The sequence below is a fragment of the Carlito syrichta genome, unplaced genomic scaffold (assembly GCF_000164805.1).
Source record: "Carlito syrichta isolate Samal-C Ts95f unplaced genomic scaffold, Tarsius_syrichta-2.0.1 Scaffold151675, whole genome shotgun sequence".
Classification (NCBI taxonomy): Eukaryota; Metazoa; Chordata; class Mammalia; order Primates; family Tarsiidae; genus Carlito; species Carlito syrichta.
Window position 1 is genome coordinate 35,297 of NW_007095771.1, and position 19,337 is coordinate 54,633.

Genomic DNA, 19,337 nt, shown 5'->3' on the forward strand with positions numbered 1-19,337 from the left:
TGGGGGTGGGCGGGGTCTTTAGACATGGGTGGGGGTTGGAGGGAAGGAGACCGAGTGTCCGTGGCAGCCCTGGGCCCGCAGCTGCCTCTCAGGGGCGCCAACCGATCCTCGCGCCAGCCCGTGGACAGACGCTGAGTCACCACTTGGGTCGCCTGGGGACCCGGGGGACCCAGCCCGCGTGCTGTCTTGGGACTCTGCTCCCAGGACTGTAGGGCCAGGGTAGGATGAAGGTGGGTCCCGACTGGAAAACTGGGAGAGAAAAGAGGCTATGGCTCATCCAGAGAGAGCGGTGGGTGCCCGATGCCCGATGCTGTAGCACGGAGCAGGGCGGAGACGGGCCCCCAGGGACTCCGTTCAGGGACGCCCCGGAGCCCCTGCCGCCACCTGCCCGGCTGTCCCCCGGCCGGGCCCGTGTCTGGAGCCGAACGCCTGGTGGGCTCAGCATGCCGTCTGCACTCAGATATGCCAAGTGGGAAGACTGGCGTCCACAGGGGCCGCCGTGCTTTTGGACTGAAATTTCTAACTCCAGGGGCGGATAAGGACCCCTGGGCTTTCGAGGCCAGGCCGGCACCTTGGATGGTCTGGCATCATCAGTGGTCATTCATTCTATTTCTTGGTTTTTAGTTTTTCAGAGACAGAGTCTCACTCTGTCACCCAGGCTGGAGTGGCATGATCAAAGCTCACTGCATCCTTGACCTCCTGGGCTCAAGTGATCCTCCCGCCTCAGGCTCTCTGAGTAGTGGAGGCTACAGGTGCACACCACCACGCCCGGCTAACTAAAAAAAAATTTTTGGTAGAGAGAAGGTCTCGCTATGTTGCCCAGGCTGGTCTTCAACTCCTGGCCTCAAGCAGTCCTCTGGCCTCAGCCTCCCAAAATTCTGGAATCGCAGGTGCGAGCCACCACGCCCTGCCAGTGGTCATTCATTGCAACATAAGACTTACTCAAGACTTCTCCCTCCTTCCTCACTGCTAGACATTCACGCTCTCCGCCCTCACCGTGGGCAGACTGAAGTTGCCTTCCGGTTTCGGTCACTCCTGGACTCGGATCATCACCCGTCAGAAATCGCGGGTAAGGTTCAGGCTTGTTGTGTGGATGGCTGTGTGGCTGCGGTTGGCGGAGCGCGTTGCTAACGCGGTCCTGTCCCCCACCCCGCCTCTCCCGCAGAAAGCCACAGGTTCTGCGACCGCGTCCAGGACGCGTATACCTTGCGCTGTTGTCCGCAGGTAAGAACGAAAAGCTGCGAGTGTCTCTCCTTCCCCAGATTCAGGGCAAAAGGTGTTTAAAAAGAAAAAGAGGAAAGTGTCAGGAAAACACGTATGGGCAATTATAAGCCACATCCCCTCCTGCCGCCGTGAAGAATTGTGTGCGTGGGGCTTCCAGTGTCCATGCCGATGGGCGTCGACTCTGTGAGGTCAGCTCTTTGTTTCTTCTGAACCGCCTTGCTCAGCCCACTTCCGGGGTCCCACGGACACCTTGCTGTGTTGACGCGGTGTCCTGACTTCTACGGATTCTCAGCGGCAACACACTCACAGCCAGTTCATAGAGCTTTGCTGGTTCTCCCTGTTGGGCAAAACTTGAACCCGCCAGGCAGCGACATTGGCGGGAAAGTCTCATCGTGCCATCTCAGAATCCAAGTGCCTGTGCACGGTCAGGCCTGGCTTGCGCTTGGTAGGCAGGTCCACGGTGTGAATGTGTTTGTGAGGCTTGGCGTCCAGCGAAAGCAGCGGAGGGGCTGGGTTGGCCCGGGCGTCCTGCATTGCAGACACGAAACTTCTTTGCACACGGCCATCGGAGAGACCGACGGGCGTCTCGAGAAACACTACTCCAGCGTGTGCCAAGTTCCAGCCTTCCACCCTACAGAGCAAACAGTCCTCCCTGGAATAAATCCCCTCGTTCCTGGTACTGGGCGGGCCTCACACTGGCCAGCCTCTTCAACAAGAGATCGAAGGCGACTGTGGGCCAGGGCTGCCAAGCTGCTCCATGGGAAGAAGGGGTTCTGGCTTGAGACCCCCGAGATGTGTCTGTTCCCAGGCTGGCGGGCAGGGGCATGATCACGGCTCACCGCAGCCTCAAACTCCTGGGCTCAGGCGATCCTCCCACCTCAGTCTTCCAAGTCACTGGGACCATAGGCACGGGCTACCACAACTGGCTCGTTTTTCTATAGGGATGGGGTGGGGGGTCTTGCTTTGTTGCCCAGGCTAGCCTCAAGCACTCCTGCTGGGCTCCCAAAGTGTTGGGATTACAGGCATGAGCCACTGTGCCTGGTCCCCCGATCTTTTAACAATGACATCAGACTTCATGACGGGCACCATGATCATGGTCTTCCGTGCGTTCACTCGTTTAATCTCCCCAGCTGTGAGAGAGGTATTCTTTTTCCCAGTCTACAGTGGGGAAACTGAGACACAGAGTTAAGTCCTTTGCCCAAGATCTCACAGCCAGATTGTCACTTGCTTGACTTATGAGAGAAGCCAGAAGAAGGCAGGCACCCTGGCCGTCTCTGGGCTCCATCATGGCCATCTCTGGGCTCAGCATGGGGTGGCTGCTGTCTCTGGCCTTGGCTGCTGTCTGTGGGCTTGGCTACCATCTCTCAGCTCAGCTGCTATCTCTCAGTTCGGCTGCTCTCTCTCGGTGTGGCGGCTGTCTCTGGGCTCAGCTGCTGTCTCTGGGTTCGGCAGCTGATTCTCGCCTTGGCTGCTGTCTCTGGGCTCGGCTGCCGTCTCTCAGCTCAGCTGCTATCTCTCGGTTCGGCTGCTCTCTCTCGGTGTGGCGGCTGTCTCTGGGCTCGGCCACTGTCTCTGGCCTCGGTTGCCATCTCTGGGCTTGGCACAGGGCGGCTGCCTGGAGGCACCCTCCCACGCGACACCTTCAAGCTTCGTGAGCTCTGCCCCTTGCACCATCGCTCCCATCTGAGGGATCCTCGTCACAGCCAGGAGCGTGTCACGCTGCTGTCTTTGCGTCCCACGAGCGGCGAGGTCAGGGCCACAGCCTACTTCCGAGCCTGCTGCTGTCCACACGGAAATGTGAGCCCCTTGCTCGCATCCCGCCACGGACCCCGGCGAGTCTGCCAGGCGTAACACCCTCCCCGGCACACGCGGTTTGTCGCGCTCGCTCTCTGGGGGCCCGGTCACAGAGTTCATTCTGACTTGTCTCCGCGAGAGCTCAGCCTTACCAAAGGTTCCCCACACATTCCAACCGCACAGCCTGTGGTTCCCACGGCTTCACCCCACCCAGGGAGCTAAAGGGCAGGTGTCTTGTCTGTCAGGTCCACGGCGTGGTGAACGACACGATCGCGTTCGTGAAAGGCATCATCACCACGGAGCTCAATAGTGCCACGGACAACCCCGTATCCTTTGCATCGCCTGGGGGGGCGGGGCAGACGTGCGGCTGTCTTCGGGCCCGCTGGGCGGCCGTCTGGGTGGCGTCTCGGCGCTGCCGTGCCATCTCAGGGATCAGGACGTGGTTCCGAGGCTTGGAGGCAGAGTGACATCCCCAGGTCAGGGTTGGCGGTGGCAGAGACGGGCTGTCAGGCTGCTCTCGGGTCTGTGCTTTAAACCGGCCTGGTGACGCTCAGAGGAGATTCTGGTGCTGGCAGTCGGCTTCGTGAAGACCCTCGCCCCAAGACCTGCCACTGAGGGCGTCAGCAGCCGTTGAAGGCCGGGAGCCTCGGTCGCAGGCCTCTGTTGGCGAGGCCTCCCTGGGCCTGGTGCCATCAGGACGCACTCACTCAAAGGTGGCTCCTAGCACTTTCCAAAGTGTGGGTCCAAGGGTCATGGCGTGCCCGTCTTGGGTGTTTGTTTCCGATGTGGCCTTGATTCAAATCGGTGCCTCCATATTTGCTCAAGGAACAGTCAGAACACTGCCACGTCTCCGGCGTGGGTGCTGTCTCCTGAGTGGCGTGGCTTGCCCAGAGCCCCTGGTTTTCTCTGTGGGCTGTTCCGTGATGGCTTAGTTCCCGGCGCCGAGAGGCACGGCCAGGAGCACCACCTGCCCGATGGGCCTGTTTTTCCTGTTCTCCATGTGCCTTGGTTCTCAGAACCAGAGGGTGTGTCCAGCGAGCCCCTCTGGACGCCCAGACTGGTATAGATGGTGACACGCGGCCGTGCCAGGGTCCTCCTCTGACGGCCCACTCCAGGCTGTGTTTTTATGTCTCTCAGTGTCTCTCAGACTTCACAGTGAAGACAAACCCACACAGAAAATGGCTTGGCTTGGTCTCTCCGGTCACCAGCACCACCTGCCCTTTGAGGAGCGGCTTTCACCAACTCTCTGTGATCTTGTTTTGTTTTATTTTTTTGAGTTGGGGTCTCAGCCTCCTGCCCAGGCTGGAGTGCAGTGGCATGATCACCACTCACTGCAGCGTTGACCTCCTGGGCTCAGGTGATCTCTTGCCTCAGCCTCCTGAGTAGCTGGGACTATAGGTATATGCCACCAGGCCTGACTAATTTTTTTACTTTTTGTAGCAATGAGGCTGGTCTTGAACCCCTGGGCTCAGGCTGTCCTCTTGCCTCAGCCTACCAAAAAGCTGGGATGTCAGGCGTGTGCCACCAGGCCCAGCTAACTTTTTAACTTTTTGTAGAGATGAAGTCTTGAAAGGTGGCTCAGGCTGGTCTTGAACCCCTGGGCTCAGGCAATCCTCTCGCCTCAGGCTCCCAAAGCCCTGAGATGACAGGAGTGAGCCACCGCACCTGGCTCTCAGTGGTCCTGTCTCATTCCCAGTTGCCCGGGAGGGACAGGCATATACTCCACACGGGCACAATGTATCTTGTGGCGTTAAAGAAAATCGCCATTAAGTGCCCGGTGTGGGGGAGGGGACCATTCCCCACCAGACTCTTCCCGGCCGCTTGCCCTGGCAAGACTCTCAGCCCGAGACTTCGCTTTCTCAACTGGAGGTTCTTCGTTGTGGACAAACTCCCGACCAGAGCTCTCTGGGCCTCTCCTGCAGCACTGGCGCTCCCCGAAAGGACACATTGCCCTCGCAGAGACAGCACGCCTGTCACCCTCTCGCCCTGCTGGTCCTCACGGAGTTTAACCCCGGGTGCTGCAACCCACTGACCCGCACACCAGTGTGGGACAGCCAGGGGAGAAGGCACGCTTCTGCTCTAGCCGGGTGCAGGGCCCAGCCGCGGCAGGGGCCGGAGGTGGGGAGATGCCCGAGGCCTGGGCACGGCGTGATGCCCGCATCTCCAGCGCCTCGGCAGCCAGAGCCTGCCAGGCAGTGAGTTCCTGGGCGCCTGGGGAGAGCGGCCTTCGGCCTGGGAGGCCAACGCCAGCTCCTCAGGCACCCGTGACGGCCTCGATCCGGCGCTGCCTGGCTTAAGGGACGGGTGCGAGAGAGGGGCATCATCTCAGCGAGTGCCAAGCCGCCACCTCCTCAGGGGGACGTGAGGGGCCCGTTGGCCGCCGTCTGCTGCTTGTGCTCCAGGGACATTCCCCAGAGCCGTCTGTTTGGTGGAGCATAAGCCTTGGTGTTCGGGAAGAGATGGGATTTGCATTCAGGCAGGTGCCCTGGGCACACTCTGCGGGCAGGTTCGAGCCTCAGACTCTCTTGGGCACGCAGGGATCCGGCATCACGTGGAGACCTTCAAGGTGGGCTTCTTTTTGGCTCTTGTGCCCCTTCGTGCCCGCAGCTGCTTGTGGGAGGCTCGTCCCTCTCCCCAGGCCACACTGCCATCAGGACGCCACCCTCAGGGCCGGCAGGGCTGAAGTGGGAGGAGTCGCCTGGGCGGATCACACGTGCCTCGGTCACGCCTTAACCTGCCCGATAGATGGTCTTCGCCAGCCAAGGGGAGACCATTTCCGGAGGAAACTTCCACGGGGAATACCCCGCCAAGGTGAGCGTCCAGATTCTCCCGGCTCCAGAGGCGTGTCCCGGGCAGACCGACTGACCTGGACGCTCTTCCAGGCCCTGGACTACCTGGCCATCGGTGTGCACGAGCTGGCGGCCATCAGCGAGCGGAGGATCGAGCGGCTCTGCAACCCGTCCCTCAGCGAGCTGCCCGCCTTCCTGGTGGCCGAGGGCGGGCTGAACTCGGGCTTCATGATCGCCCACTGCACGGCCGCGGCCCTCGGTAAGGGCACCGCCTTCCCCGCCGGGGCCGGTCCTCCTCAGGGCCTCTCTGTGTCACCTGGAAGTCGCCAACTTTGCCGTCGAACGAGGTCTGGGTTTTGCCATTTTTCTTTGCACCCTCCCTCTCTTGGTACAAATGGAGCAGGCAAGTTCCTCAAGACTTCCTAGGGAAAAAAAATTTTTTAAACTTAGATAGCCAGGTGTGGTGGCTCACACCTATCATTCCAGTAGTTTGAGAGACCGAGGATTGCTTGAGGTTAGGAGTTTCAGACTAGCCTGGGCAAATAGTGAGACCTCATCTCTACCAAAAAAAAAATAAAGACCGGTCATGGTGGTGGCTCACACCTATAATTTCACACTTAGGGAGGCCAAGGTGAGAGAATTGCTTGAGTCCAGGAGTTTGCGACCAGCCTGGACAACACAGTGAGACCACATCTCTAGAAAATTTTTTTACAAATTAACTGGGTGTGGTGGTATGCATCTGTGGTCCCAGCTTCTCAGGAGGCTGGGGCGGAAGGATCCCTTGAGTCCAAGAATTCGAGGTTGCAGCGAGCTATGATTGTGCCACTGCACTCCAGCCTGGGCGACACAGTGAGACTCTGTCTCTAAAAATATAAAAATGTTCAAATCGTTTTGAAGGCCTAAATAATGCCATACTGAAACATAGCAAAATAGCAACGAGGTTGTGAATGATAATTTCTCTGGGGAGGCCGTTTGACCTGCGTGTGAACTCCACCTCGATTGCTTTCCCCCCAAATCTCAATTCGAGACTCTCAGAAGGAAAAGGACAGACATGCTTCTGGTTCACGGTGGAACTTGGACCGGCCTGAATGATTAAACCTCAAGTGTATCAGCCACCACACATGTAAGATGTGGCTGCAGCGTACAAAAAAGCCTGGGAGGAGCAGGACACCTGCTACGAACACCGGGCCTCGACACAGCTGACTTCCAGCTCGGGATGATGCAGGGCAGACGAGAGACAAAGCAAGACAGGCCCGGAGCCTCACTCACCGCCACCCGCTGAGTTGTCCCTCCAAGGCTGCGAGGTGGGGACTGCCACCATCTCCATCTCACAGAGGCGTGAAGGCGATCGGCAGGTGCAGTGCCTCGCCCAGGATTGCACAGCTGGGCCAGCACCGAGCAGAACCCAAGCCTGGGCCTGGAGATGTGCTCTCACCTTAGTGAACGAGGACCTCACTGGAATCACACTCCACCCTAAGAGAGGACAGCCAAATTCAACAGACGAGAACCGGACACCCCGTTAAATCGGAATGATCTGAGACTCACGTATATTAAAAGAGGGTTTGCTTTTCAGTCTGAAACCCAAACTTAGCAGGCGTCCTGTGCCTCATGGAGCCACCTACCCCAAAGGCAGGTCACCCCGGGTTACCTGGGCATGTAGATGCTGGCTCTGAGGCTGGCTCTCCCCTTTACTGGTGTGGAATGTCAGCCCACCTCTCAGTCCCGTGGACTCTGTCTACACCTGCATAAAGCGCAATGCTTGGCTTGCCCAGTGGGGCCATCTGGAAGGTGGCATGCGGGCATGAAGCCCTGCCATCGAGAGCACGCCGCGAGTGCCTGACCGCACGGAGGCGTCCTCTCCCAGCCTCGCCCACAGCCCACCCAGGGCCCACAGAGCCCGTGTCCCCACCCGCTGACTTGCCTGTTAAAACTCCCTTTCGCCGGGAGAGAATTCTTCAGGGACACAGCGGGAGGCCGCTGGTTTCTGGGGAACGCTGTGCAGGCAGAGCCTCGCGGGAACGCGTCCCACGGCCCGAGCTGCCCGCGTGGCTCTTCAGCTTCAGCCTGTGCTTCTTGTCCCCAGATCGTGTCGTTCTTTTGTCACTTGTAAGTGACTTTCCTGAACCAGCCTCGCCACAGCTTTGTCCTTAGGCCTCGGCCTGGGGCCCGAGGACCCCGGAACCACAGCGCCGAAACCCACAGGGCCAGCGGATCACGCCAGTGGAAAGCGGGTTCATCTTGGGATGGGATCCCTTGGAGCACAGGAAACGACTGCAGTGCCTCTCGGCCACACAGTCGAAGAGACAGGAGGCAAAACTCTGAGTCTGGCTTTGCTCGACTTCTGGAGCGGGGAGAAGGAAGCTCCTCCTCCGGGTCCTCGCGAAGCGAAGCGTCGTCTCAGACCTACCGCGTGACCATCGCCGGAGTCTGTTAGGACCGCGAGCCCAGCGTCCTCATCACAGCAAGGTCCCTGCGGGCTTCCTCAGCCCAGGGCAGCTCGAGGGGCCCCTGTCTCGGCCAGCCTGAGAATCATGCCACGTCCCAGGGAAAGTTCTGGCAGGCCCCAAGCCTTGCTGAGGCCCAGTACATCCTCGAACAGTCCAAACTGTTATGTTTTCTATAAAAGGAAAAGTATTTAGTTTAAGACTCAGAGACAGGGTCTTGCTATGTTTGTGGCCCAGGCTGGTCTCAAACTCCCGATGTCAAGCAGTCCTCCCGCCTTGGCCTCCCAAAGTGCTGGGATTACAGGCATGAGCCGCCGCACCTGGCCACTGTTCCACCTTCTTGCCCAAGACCTGTGGGTCCAGGCTAGGTCCCCAAATGCCACCCCTGGATTCTAATCCCACCTCTTCTGGTGACACAACCGGTGGGATTGCTCTCTGGTACCTGGAAACGGCCGCTGCGCCTTTCTTTCCCTAGTCCCCTGGCATGCTAAAGGCTCCCAAGGCTTCTGGCTTGGCCTCGCTGGCATGGAGTCCCCAGCACCCATCCCGGTCTCCCCTGGGGACTGAGCTCTGGCGTCCTTCTCAACTGGGAAACTTTGACCCGCCTCCCTCCCCAAGCACCTGGCTGGTGGCCACGAGCCCCGAGGAGGCGTGCCGCCCCGCGCTCCTTGGGGACGGCCGGTCTCCTTGGCAGCGGGCCTCACAGGAGCGCCCTGACTCACTCTGTCTCCCGCAGTTTCCGAGAACAAGGCTCTGTGCCACCCCTCGTCCGTGGACTCCCTCTCCACCAGTGCGGCCACGGAGGACCACGTCTCCATGGGAGGATGGGCAGCCAGGAAGGCCCTCAGGGTCATCGAGCACGTGGAACAAGGTAACCCGACGGCGGCCACCATCTAGTGGTTCTCAAAGTGGACTCCCCGCTGGAGCCCCGGCAACCCCGGGAAACTGGTTGCAAATGCAGGTTCCCGGGCCCTCCCGGCCGTGCTGAATCAGAACGTCCAGGGTGGCGGGGGCAGCCTGCGTCTCACCAGCCCTGCAGGGGGCGCTCGCTGGGAACTGAGCACCACAGGCTGTGCAGGGCCGAGCCGGCTCCCTGGCTGGCTGTTTTTTTAAGAGGCTTTTAAAACACACTTGGACGAGGAGCACGTTGTCCCAGGAGCCTCATACTCCTCCCTCACGTCAACCCTTAGCCCTGCGCGTCCGTCTTTCTCTGCTTGTCCCAAGCTGTTTTCCAGCAAGCCCGCTATGCCACGCCGTTTTACCCCGCAGGCCATCTTTCTTAAGCACACACGCACCTGATCCAGGATGGTGCCCTGGTTACATCCAGGAAAACGCCCCAGTGTGCTGGGGCTGTCACTGAGTGCACGCTCGGGTTTCTCCAGTTAATCCGGGTCTCCGGTGGGTTCTTCCCGTCGGGGCTGGAGGCCACGTTTTGCATTTGGCGGTCGTGGTTTCAGAGTCTCTTCGTCTAGGGCAGTCCTGTCTCCCTTTCCTTCTTCCTGTCACTGACGAGTTGAGAAACCAGGCTGGTCTACTGCTGGCATTCCTTTTAACTTGTTCTGTGGACACTGCCGTCGATCCTAAAGGCTCGGGTAAGATGAGGGCCAAGCTTTCTGCAAAGATCCTTCACAGGGAGAGCAGGGCGGGCCAGCCTCTCTCTGCCTTCCTGGTCACCGTCGGCCTTGGCCCCTGGGCGTCGTTCCCTTGCTTCCTCAGCTCATGCAACGGTTGGAACAGGTGGCTGACGCAGACTCCCACACCCATAAGATCAACGCGAGGGTGGCGTGTTCTTTCTCGGGGAACAGCTGCTCTGAGTGACGATGCCCACGCCTCGCAATCCACCCTTCATGGTGGCGGCTCAGGGTTTTAGTCCAGTCCGGGAGTGTGTGACCATCGCACGATCCGTTTCGGAGTATTTTCATCAGCCCAGAAGGAAGCCTGCACCGTGGCTGCTCCCTACCCTCCCTGCAACTACTTTCTGGCCCCAGAGACTTGTCTGTTCTGGACATTTCACGCAGAGGAGCCACACAGTCTTCTGGGTCGGGCGTCCCTTATTTTGCATCACACTTTCAAGGCTCAACCGCGTTGCAGCGGGTCGGTACTTGGTTCCCTTTGACTGACTGATGGTCTTGCATCGTGTGGGCAGACCACACTTTGTTTACTCATCTGAAAGTTTGGCTTGTTTCTACCTTTTGGCTAACGAGAATGACGCTGCCACGGACACGTGCAGGTTTTTCGTGTGGGCAGACATTTCCACCTCCCTAGGGCGGGTCGTGGGCTCACTCCACCTCCTCTTTCTGGGGAGCTGCCACTGCCCCTCGACGTGACCGTCCACGTGAGGTTCCCAGCAGCAAAGTGGGGGCTGTGGCTTTGCCACGTCCCTTGGCAGCCCCCGCTGTTATCTGTCTCCCTCGAGTGGCCACATGGCTTCCCTGCCGAACACGTGGCTCTGGCTGAGAGGGTCGTGAGCCCCCCTTGTCCATCCACACACCTCTCCCGCTCATCGGCAGGTCGACTCAGCCTTCAAAGAACACACATCTGTCCTCCACACTCACTGCCCACAGTGACCAGGGCAGCCTCTGAAAACATGCTTTAGACCCTACCGTGCTCCAGTGAAAATGGGCTCGTCACGTCCTGTGGCTCCAAACAAAACCCAGCCCTTCTGGATCCAGGCCAGCCTGAGCTGCCTCTGGCTCTCTCACCCTCCTGTCCCACCAGGACCTGCTGTGTTGTGCTCGGACCCACCCCTTGTTCCCTGCTGGGGACCTTCACGCGGCTGTCCCGAGGGCCTCACCGGCTCCCCTCCTCACTCCTCATGGAACTGCCCAGATTTCAGCTCAGACGCCCTCCGGGCGACCCTGGCCAGCCTTCGCCTTCCCTTCCTTCACATCCCCAATGGCTCTCAGCCCCTCTGACGGAGGCCGGCTTGCTGTCTTCCTCAGCAACCATGCTCCCAAGGGCAGGTGCTTGTCCTCTCGCTGGCGGTCCTCAATGGACCTGGAACAGCACCTGGCAGGCTTGGTGCTCAGAGATCTGCATGACAGCCAGGTTGGCGCCGTGGGTCCAAACCTTAGGTCTGGCTCGTCCAATGTGATTCTCCGCGTGCGAACCAGGGAGGTGTGGTTAGAAGGGAAGAAACCGAAAAGGAACTGGAGTGTGTGTCTCAAGCATGCTCAGTGGGACTTCAGTTTGCTCCCATCGTAGATACCAAATACATTCCTGTAAGTCCTGGACACCAGCGGTGCTGGATGTGAGTTTAAGAGAAGCCCACGCCTATCACGGCTCTTAGAGATTCCACATGGCGCAGGGACCAGTGTGGGGCGCCTGATCGTGGGAAGGTGTCATCCCTCGAGCACATGGATCAAGCAGTGGATGGGATCACGTAGCCTCTGCCCTTTTGGGAACTAAAGTCTAGAGCGGGTGTTGGACAGCTCGCGACTCTTTGCAGCACTCAAGACAAGTCTGGCAGAAGAGGGAGTTCTGGAAGGACGTCACAGAGCCTCGTCTAGCCTGAAGGGACCAGAAGAGACATCTGTGAGAAAGAGCTTATGATTAAGACCTGAGCAAGAAATAGAAATAGAGCTGGCGTGTATGTGTATGTGTGCGTGTGTTCGTTTTGCAAGAGAAAGGAAAGAGGGTGTGCACAAAACAAACTGTCTTGGGACGCTGAGACGGAGACATTGGTAGGACATCAGGTGAGATGCCAGCACTCAGGAAAGACCTGGATTTGGGATGAAGACTGGTGCTCTGGGCAGCGGAAGCGAGGGAAGGGGCCAGAGCAGAGCCTGGGAGAGAGAAAAGGCATCGCCACAGCGCAACCACCCACCGTGGGGGGCTGGTCCCGTCCAAGGGCACGGCTTCCAGGGCTCGGGGGCTGGGGTCTGGGAGGGGAATGCAAGGCCCTGTGTCCTTAGTGAAAGGAACACGGGCGTGAATCAGCCTCGGACACGGGGCGTGGGGGCGTCCACATTTCCAGCCCCTGGGAACACACACCTGCAGGGCCTCCAAGCAGGACGTGTCTGCAGTGTGCTTGAGCAGGCCATCGCTGACTTGCTTGGAATCCTTTTAACCATGTGAATGGTGCTCTGTTAGGTGAAGAAAATGATCAGGGAAAACCAGAAAGTATTTCCATGACTTGTCAGATATTTCCAGCATGTTGACCACAATTTTTTGGAGGGTTGAAGGTGGTTATGAGACCACAGAATATGGGCTTCTTTCACAATCAATGAAAACACTATGAAAAACACCCAGCTAGCCGGGCTCGGTGGCTCAGCCTGTAATCCCGTGCCTTGGGAGGCTGAGGTGAGTGAATTGCCTGACCCGGTGGGTTTGAGACCCGCCTGGGCCACTTGGCGAGACCTCTTCGCTACAATAAATCAAAAAATTAGCCGGGCGTGGTAGCGCACGCCTGTAGTTCCGGCTACTTGGAAGGCTGAGGCGGAAGGATCGCTGGAGCCCGCAGGTCGAGGCTGAGGTGGCCAGGAGCGGCCACTGCAGTCCAGTCTGGGTGACAGAGTGAGACTCCAACTCAAAAACAAAACACCCAGCTACGTCAGATACCTTAGACCCCTTGAACTTGTAACAGTGGAGGGCTGGACTTCTGCATGCCAGGGCTTCAGGAAGAGCTGCTGGCCGAGGGAGGGTGCAGCCACATGCCCGAGGTGGCCATGGAAGGTTTTCCCAGCGAGCTCCACGCTTGTCTTGCTGACGATCACTTTTCAGGGGCATCTTGACAGTGCCCTTCTTCTGAGGCTGCCTGCCGTCACCAACACTCACGGAGCATTTCCTGCGGGCGTTTTGTCGCCTAATTCAGGTACCCTGCACAGTAGCTCTGGGAGGTGTGTACTCTTATCCCGTTTTACAGAGCAGGGACCAAGGCTCGGGCGGAACAATGTGCCCATGGTTATGAAGCTGGTAATCGGCACGGCTGGAGTCTGATCCCGGGCTGGCTCCCGTCGGCCGTCTTCCTGCTCCCCTGGGCCACCATGTGGATCGCCAGACGGGGAGCCAGTGCCCTTGTGGCTCCCGGGACTTCCTCTGGAAGACTGTTTCACGGGTCCTGCTGTGCAAGTGAGCTCAGAAGGAAGTCTCTGCGTGTGAGGGTGTGCGGCTGTAGCCAGGCCTCTGTGGTCCCTGTGAAACTGGGGCTTGGGCAGCGAGGTCGCTGGCTTGGCAGCCCACTGGGGTTCAGTCCGGGCATCTCAGCGGCTTTGGGCGGACAGTCTCTCTGACCCCTCACCTCCCCGCTTGGCTTTGCTGCTTTCTAGTCCCACCTTTCTGGAAACTTCCAGCTGCTCTCGGTCTTGCTCTTCCCTGGGCTCAAGACTCCCAGCACGCAGACCTACAGCACAGACTTGGAGGAGCCGTGCCTGAGCGGGTGGGTCTCAGGGTTTTGGCGCTCACTCCAGAACGCTGGCATCGAACTTCCAATGTGAAGGCTTCAGGGTCCCCTGGAACCGGCATTCCAGAAACGAGTCTCTTGCCCACCGGAAGTTTTCCGATAAAACCATCTTTAGGCAGCCTTTCTCAGCTAAGAATGCTTACTGAATGTTCCACACCTTTCGATCAAGTTTGAGTGTTGAAATCTGCCTTTCTCTGCATTGGATGCAGTCTAGTTTATGAAGAATTTTGTTATAGCAATATAATTCGGCGTCAAACCGCTTTGGATTCCACTATTTGCCAAGAAAATGGTTTAGAAGCTTAAAGTTGGTCAGAAAACTTAGGCAGTTGGCCTGAGTAGAGGGTGGAAATGCTTGACTTCTTGTCTTGGATTGCGTGAAGCCCACCGGACTCGGGTGACACCGCTCGACAGAACTGGGCCCAGGGCTGGTGTCAGGGACTCGCTCTGACTCCCTTCCCCTCCTGGGTGACCTAACCCAGCCAACAAACCTGCCGGGAAGGTATGAATGAGAGCTTTTGCTGGTGTAGACTCACAGGCAGCTTCCTGGAGGCTCTTGGGGGTCTGGTCATTATTCAAACACAGGCCTCAGCTTCCTGGAGGGTACTTGGGGGGTCCAGCCACTTTTCAGGTACAGGTCTCAGCTTCTTGGGGGGCTAGGGGGTCTAATTGTTGTTCAAGTAAAGGTCTCAGTTTCCTGGGGACGCCTGGGGCGTCTGGTCATTTTCAGGTGCGGCTCTCAGTTCTCCCCTCTCCCCCTCAAAGGTGAGAGTTCCCAACGCAAGTGTGAAATGGCAGCCGAACACCAAGGCCCCCTGGCCCTGCCGCGGACGGCGGCACAGCCGAGGCAGCTGTCCATCAGTGGCCGGGGTGGCCGCCGGCTCCGGCGATCGAGCCCTCACAGTGAAGCCGCTGCGGTCAGCACCTTCTGCCCTCTCCTTTCAGTGCTGGCCATCGAGCTGCTGGCGGCCTGCCAGGGCATCGAGTTCCTGCGGCCTCTGCGCACGACCACGCCGCTGGAGAAGGTCTACGACCTGGTGCGCTCGGTGGTGAGGTGAGTCCCACGCCCGGGCCCGCCCGCCCCGCATAGGCCTGGGCGCGCCCGCACGCAGCTGACGGGCTGTCTCCCGCAGGCCCTGGATCAAGGACCGCTTCATGGCCCCGGACATCGAGGCCGCACACAGGCTACTCCTGGAGCAGAAGGCAAGCTGGGGGTCTTACGAGGGTCGGGGGTGGAGAGACGGGTCCTTCCTGCTGCTTCCGGGCTGTTCCCTGGACGCGAGCAAGGAGTCACTTGGGCCACGTGCCGGGCCTCCAAGATGCCATCGGACAAGCCTGAAGTGCCTGTGATGCAAACAGGGGCCACAGACATGGGTCACAGCTCAAACGGCCAACGGGACAAGCAGGCAGTAGCCGGTGGAGTCCTGTGCAGTCAAGCATCAGCTGTTTAAGGATTGGAGGCTGAAAAGAACCTTAGATGGAGGCTGGGACAAGTGTTCATGGGGAGAGAGCGGGGTGGACGGGCCCATGGATTCCCTCCCCACAGCACTTTCTCTGCTGGTGATGCCATCCCAGCCACCGCCACCACCAGCTCAATAGCTGCATAGACCAGAGAGTTGACGGTGTCCTGGGTGCTGGCTGCAGAGAGCCTCCAACCTGCCGGCGCTCCACCTCACCAGGGAACGTGGGCCTTCCTTCCTGCTGGTGCCTCCAGTGACAGGGGTCGCAGACTTCGCAGAGAGTGCAGAGGCCTGGCATGTGGATTCCTGCCTTTTCTACAGGCTTTAAAACTGGGAAACAGTGTGTAGGCGTCACGTTCCCCAGAATCACTCGATTTCCCTGAAACAGCCTCTCTGCTCTTGGGGAATGGGGTTTCCCTTGGACCCTCACCCCGTTGTTGCTGTGTCCTGCAGCCTTGGTGGGAGGTCGCTTACCTGCTGCCGATGGTGCAGCCAGAGGCGTGAAGAGTTTGCCTTTGAAAGAACTCCGTGTCAAGGCTGCTCACAAGGACGAGAACGGCCCCTTGGCTTGCAGCGGCCATCAGGCAGAGAGCAGCTGTAGACCAAAAACAGGCCTTAATTTGACTCATCTCAATTTTTCTTTTTTTTTTTTCAGTTGGGGGTCTCATTTTGTCATTCAGGCTGGAGTGCAGTGGCACGCTACTCACGGCCACCACAGCCTCGACCTGTTGGGCTCAGGTGATACTTCCACCTCTGCCTTCCAAGTAGCTGGAACTACAGACACACGCCACCACTCCTGGCTAGTTTTTGTGATTTTTCTTTTTTTTTTTGGTTGAAGTCTCACTCTGTCGCCCAGACTGGAGTGGCTGCTCCCGGCCACCGCAACCTCGACCTGCTGGGCTCCAGCAATCCTTCTGCCTCAGCCTTCCGAGTAGCTGGAACTACAGGCGCGCACTACCACGCCTGGCTAGTTTTTTAAATTTATTTATTGTAGAGATGAAGTCTCGCCAAATTGCCGAGGTGGGTCTTGAACCCGCGGGCTCAGGCAATCCACTCACCTCAGCCTCCCAAAGCGCGGGATTACAGGCTGAGCCACCGAGCCCAGCCTAGTTTTTGTGATTTTTTGTAGAGACGAGGTCTCACCAAGTTGCCAGGGCTGGTCTCGAACCCCCGGGCTCAGGCAATCCTCTCATCTTGGCCTCCCAAAGGGCTGGGATTACAGGCTGAGACACCATGGCTGACCTCAACTCAATTTTTAAAAAAATTTTTCTGTATAGACAGGGTCACACTATGTTGCCCCAGCTGAATTGGAACTGCTGAGCTCAGGAAATCCTCCTGCCTTGGCCTCCCAAAGTACTAGGATTACAGGCATGAGTCACCGCACCCAGCCAGGACCTTAATTTGAGATCATGTTCAAAAGACGAGGCTGGTGGGTGGGGGCAAAAACTGAATGAGATCTGCGGCGAGACTTCCCAGACATTCACATGTGTGTGAACTGGGCACACAGTTAAAATCAGATTTGGATTCAGCAGGTGAATTCAGCAGGGTGGAGGTCAAGGTGCCGACTTGTCCCAGAGGTTGCGGACACTGGCATAGCTGGGACAGAGAAATGGGGCACCCGTGGCATGGAATCAGAGCCAGAGAAAGTCAGGGGACTGCTGCGTGTCCTTCATGGCTTGCTATGGAAGCCACGGTCCCAGCAGGCATGAGAGCCGCCATCTTAACTCTGCCCATGCTGAATGCTCTAGGCTGTTGCTTTGGATACGTAAGCAACAGAAAACCATTCTGGTAACTCTAGAAAAGTTTTGGAGTTGATATATTTAAAGGCTTTAGTGCACCAGGCACGGTGACTCACGCCTGTAATGCCAGCACTTTGGGAGGCTAAGGTGGGAGGATTGCTTGAGCGCAGGTGCTCGAGACCAACCTGGGCAACATCGCAAGACCTTATATCTACAAAACATAAAAAAAAAATAAGCCAGGTTTGGTGGCACATGCCTGGATTCCCAGCTACTTGGGAGGCTGAGGCAGAAGGATTGCCTGAGCCCAGGAGGTCAAACCTGCGGTGACCTGGATGGTGCCACTGCCCTCCAGCCTGGGTGACAGCGTGAGACCCTGACTCAAAAAATAAAAATAAAAAATAAAGTGAAGCTTTTAAGGCAACTGGGGACTAAGGGACACAGGTCACAGGCCAAAAGGCCAACATCAAACGAGCAAACAGTAGCCAGTGTGGTCCCGTACTGAGGGTGTTTGACTTCGGACAGAGCTGGTGTTGGATAATGGCATGTGGAAATCGTGTCGTCAGCATGTCCCCTCTGCTCTGTCCCTCCGCTCAGGTCTGGGAAGTAGCTGTGCCCTACATCGAGAAGTACCGAACGGAGCACATTCCAGAATCTCGCCCCGTGTCGCCCACGGCCTTCTCCCTGGACTCTCTGCACAGGAAAGCCTCCAAAGTCCCGGAGTCGGAAGACCTCTAGTGGGCTCGGTCACGGGCGGCAGACCTGGCGGCCGTTCGTGGAGCAGAAGCAGCGCTGTGCTGAGGCCAGGCCCGGGCGCATTCCTGGGCAGATGGACCCCGAGAGGGATCGGTGGGGCTGGGGGTGGGCAACATCGCTGGGCCTGGAGTGGGGTGCTCGGGGGGTTCAGGCGACAGCAGTTAGCCTTCTTTCTTTGTGATGTGAACAGCCCACTCGCCCTCGAGGGGGAGGAGGTGACCACAACTGGACGGCCTGTCTTTCACTCTTTGCGTTAGATGAGTCCACACTTGGAAACAGCTCAGAAGCATCCTTTCCCAAAACACTGGGCTTCTGCAACCCGCGCTCTCCTTTTGACTTCCTGGTGAGCTCTCAGGCAGCAGGCTTTCACTGGCTGGTCTGCTGTGCCGCCGTCTGCCTCCACACGCCTCCATAAATGGCCACTCTGAGCCGTCATTCGCCCTGAAGCCGCTTTCTCCTAGCCACTGAATCTAGTTAAGAACAGCAGCAGGTCTTAAGCCACTCAAGGCAGGGCTGCCGGAGGCCACAAGAGGCCTCCGTGGAGGGGAGTCAGGGTGAGCATAAAGACTGCTGTGTGAGCTGCCTTGTTGACTGTGTTTCCTGTCTCCTGACCGTCCCCTTGAGTCACGCGCGTGAGTCAGGGTTTGAAGTCGGTGTTCTCACTTCCTGGGTGCTGCTCTCTGCTCACATTCCTGCAGCGGCCCCCTAGACGCTGCTCATTTCCCAGGTGGAGGCGCCTGTGGGTCTGGCCAGCCCCCAAGGCTAATCATTAAAATGAGCCCTATTGACCCTGGGGTGTTACCCAATCTGTTTTCTCCCCACGAAGATAAGGGGCCTCAGGTGTCCCAGTCTGGGTGAGGGTGGGTCAAGCGACCTCTCAGCTTCCCAAGCCCGAGATCTATGGCTTCGCACCCCACTGTGCCCGCGTGTGCCGGCACCCCCACACAGGGCGTGGGCCGTGGCACATGGGGACAGGGGTGGTCCAGACACATGCCTGCCGGCTCGCCTGACGTCCTGGCCTAACCTGGGCTGCAGCATTTCGCCATCGGGCGACACTCTTCAGGCCCACCCTGCCCCCAGAGGTGGAAGCCCAGGGGCAAACCACCGCCCGCAGCAGTCAGGGAGCACAAGATGTGCTGGGAGCTTCCCGGATGCTGCCCTCATGCTGTTATTGGACACGTGGACACACACGGGGCTTCTGTGCCATCTCATGCCTGAGCCGCCGGCGGTGGAGCTCATCAGACTCCCCTCCGCCACAGTCCTCCAGTCACAAGGATGCTCTGTCCCCAGCTTTCCTCTGTGAGAACTGACACTGCAGGGCTCCCAGGGCGCGTGCAGGCAGAGGAACCGCCCAGCTGCTTCCTGGTGTCATTTAGACTCAGAGCTGTGGGCCACGGCGAGCGCTCCCTGGGGACGGCTGTGCCAGGGACAGCTAGTCACGCTTCTGGAAGACTCGTTGGCCAAGGCTGGTGCCTTGCAGGAAGCAGACCGGCTCCGGACACTTCCCTCCCACGGAGCAGACCGGGAGAGTTGGGGTGTTGGGTTTCGCGTGGGGGCTCCCTCCCTGGAAAGGGCCACCTGGCAGGCGTACCGTGCCACATTCCCTAACACCCTGCGGCACGGGCGTGTGGCTAGGGGTCCTCGAGGGCCTCCACCTGCCAACCCGCCACCCACATCCAACCTCACGCAAGACGGGCACATGGGGGAAAGGCCCCTTCGTGCCGCTTCAAGACCGG

At 58.6% G+C, this 19,337-nt stretch overlaps 1 protein-coding gene across 1 annotated transcript in view; it reads left to right on the forward strand.

The window, feature by feature from the left end:
* Nucleotides 1-18,184, forward strand: part of HAL (histidine ammonia-lyase) — a 24,039-nt gene extending 5,855 nt beyond the window's left edge. The window contains exons 11-19 of the mRNA XM_021708848.1: nucleotides 974-1,069; nucleotides 1,166-1,224; nucleotides 3,264-3,344; nucleotides 5,764-5,829; nucleotides 5,901-6,066; nucleotides 8,988-9,122; nucleotides 14,595-14,703; nucleotides 14,783-14,852; nucleotides 17,443-18,184. Of these exons, the coding sequence (XP_021564523.1) occupies nucleotides 974-1,069; nucleotides 1,166-1,224; nucleotides 3,264-3,344; nucleotides 5,764-5,829; nucleotides 5,901-6,066; nucleotides 8,988-9,122; nucleotides 14,595-14,703; nucleotides 14,783-14,852; nucleotides 17,443-17,583 (923 nt within the window). The 3' untranslated portion in view covers nucleotides 17,584-18,184. The remainder of the gene's footprint in view (nucleotides 1-973; nucleotides 1,070-1,165; nucleotides 1,225-3,263; nucleotides 3,345-5,763; nucleotides 5,830-5,900; nucleotides 6,067-8,987; nucleotides 9,123-14,594; nucleotides 14,704-14,782; nucleotides 14,853-17,442) is intronic.
* Nucleotides 18,185-19,337: the final 1,153 nt, after the last annotated feature.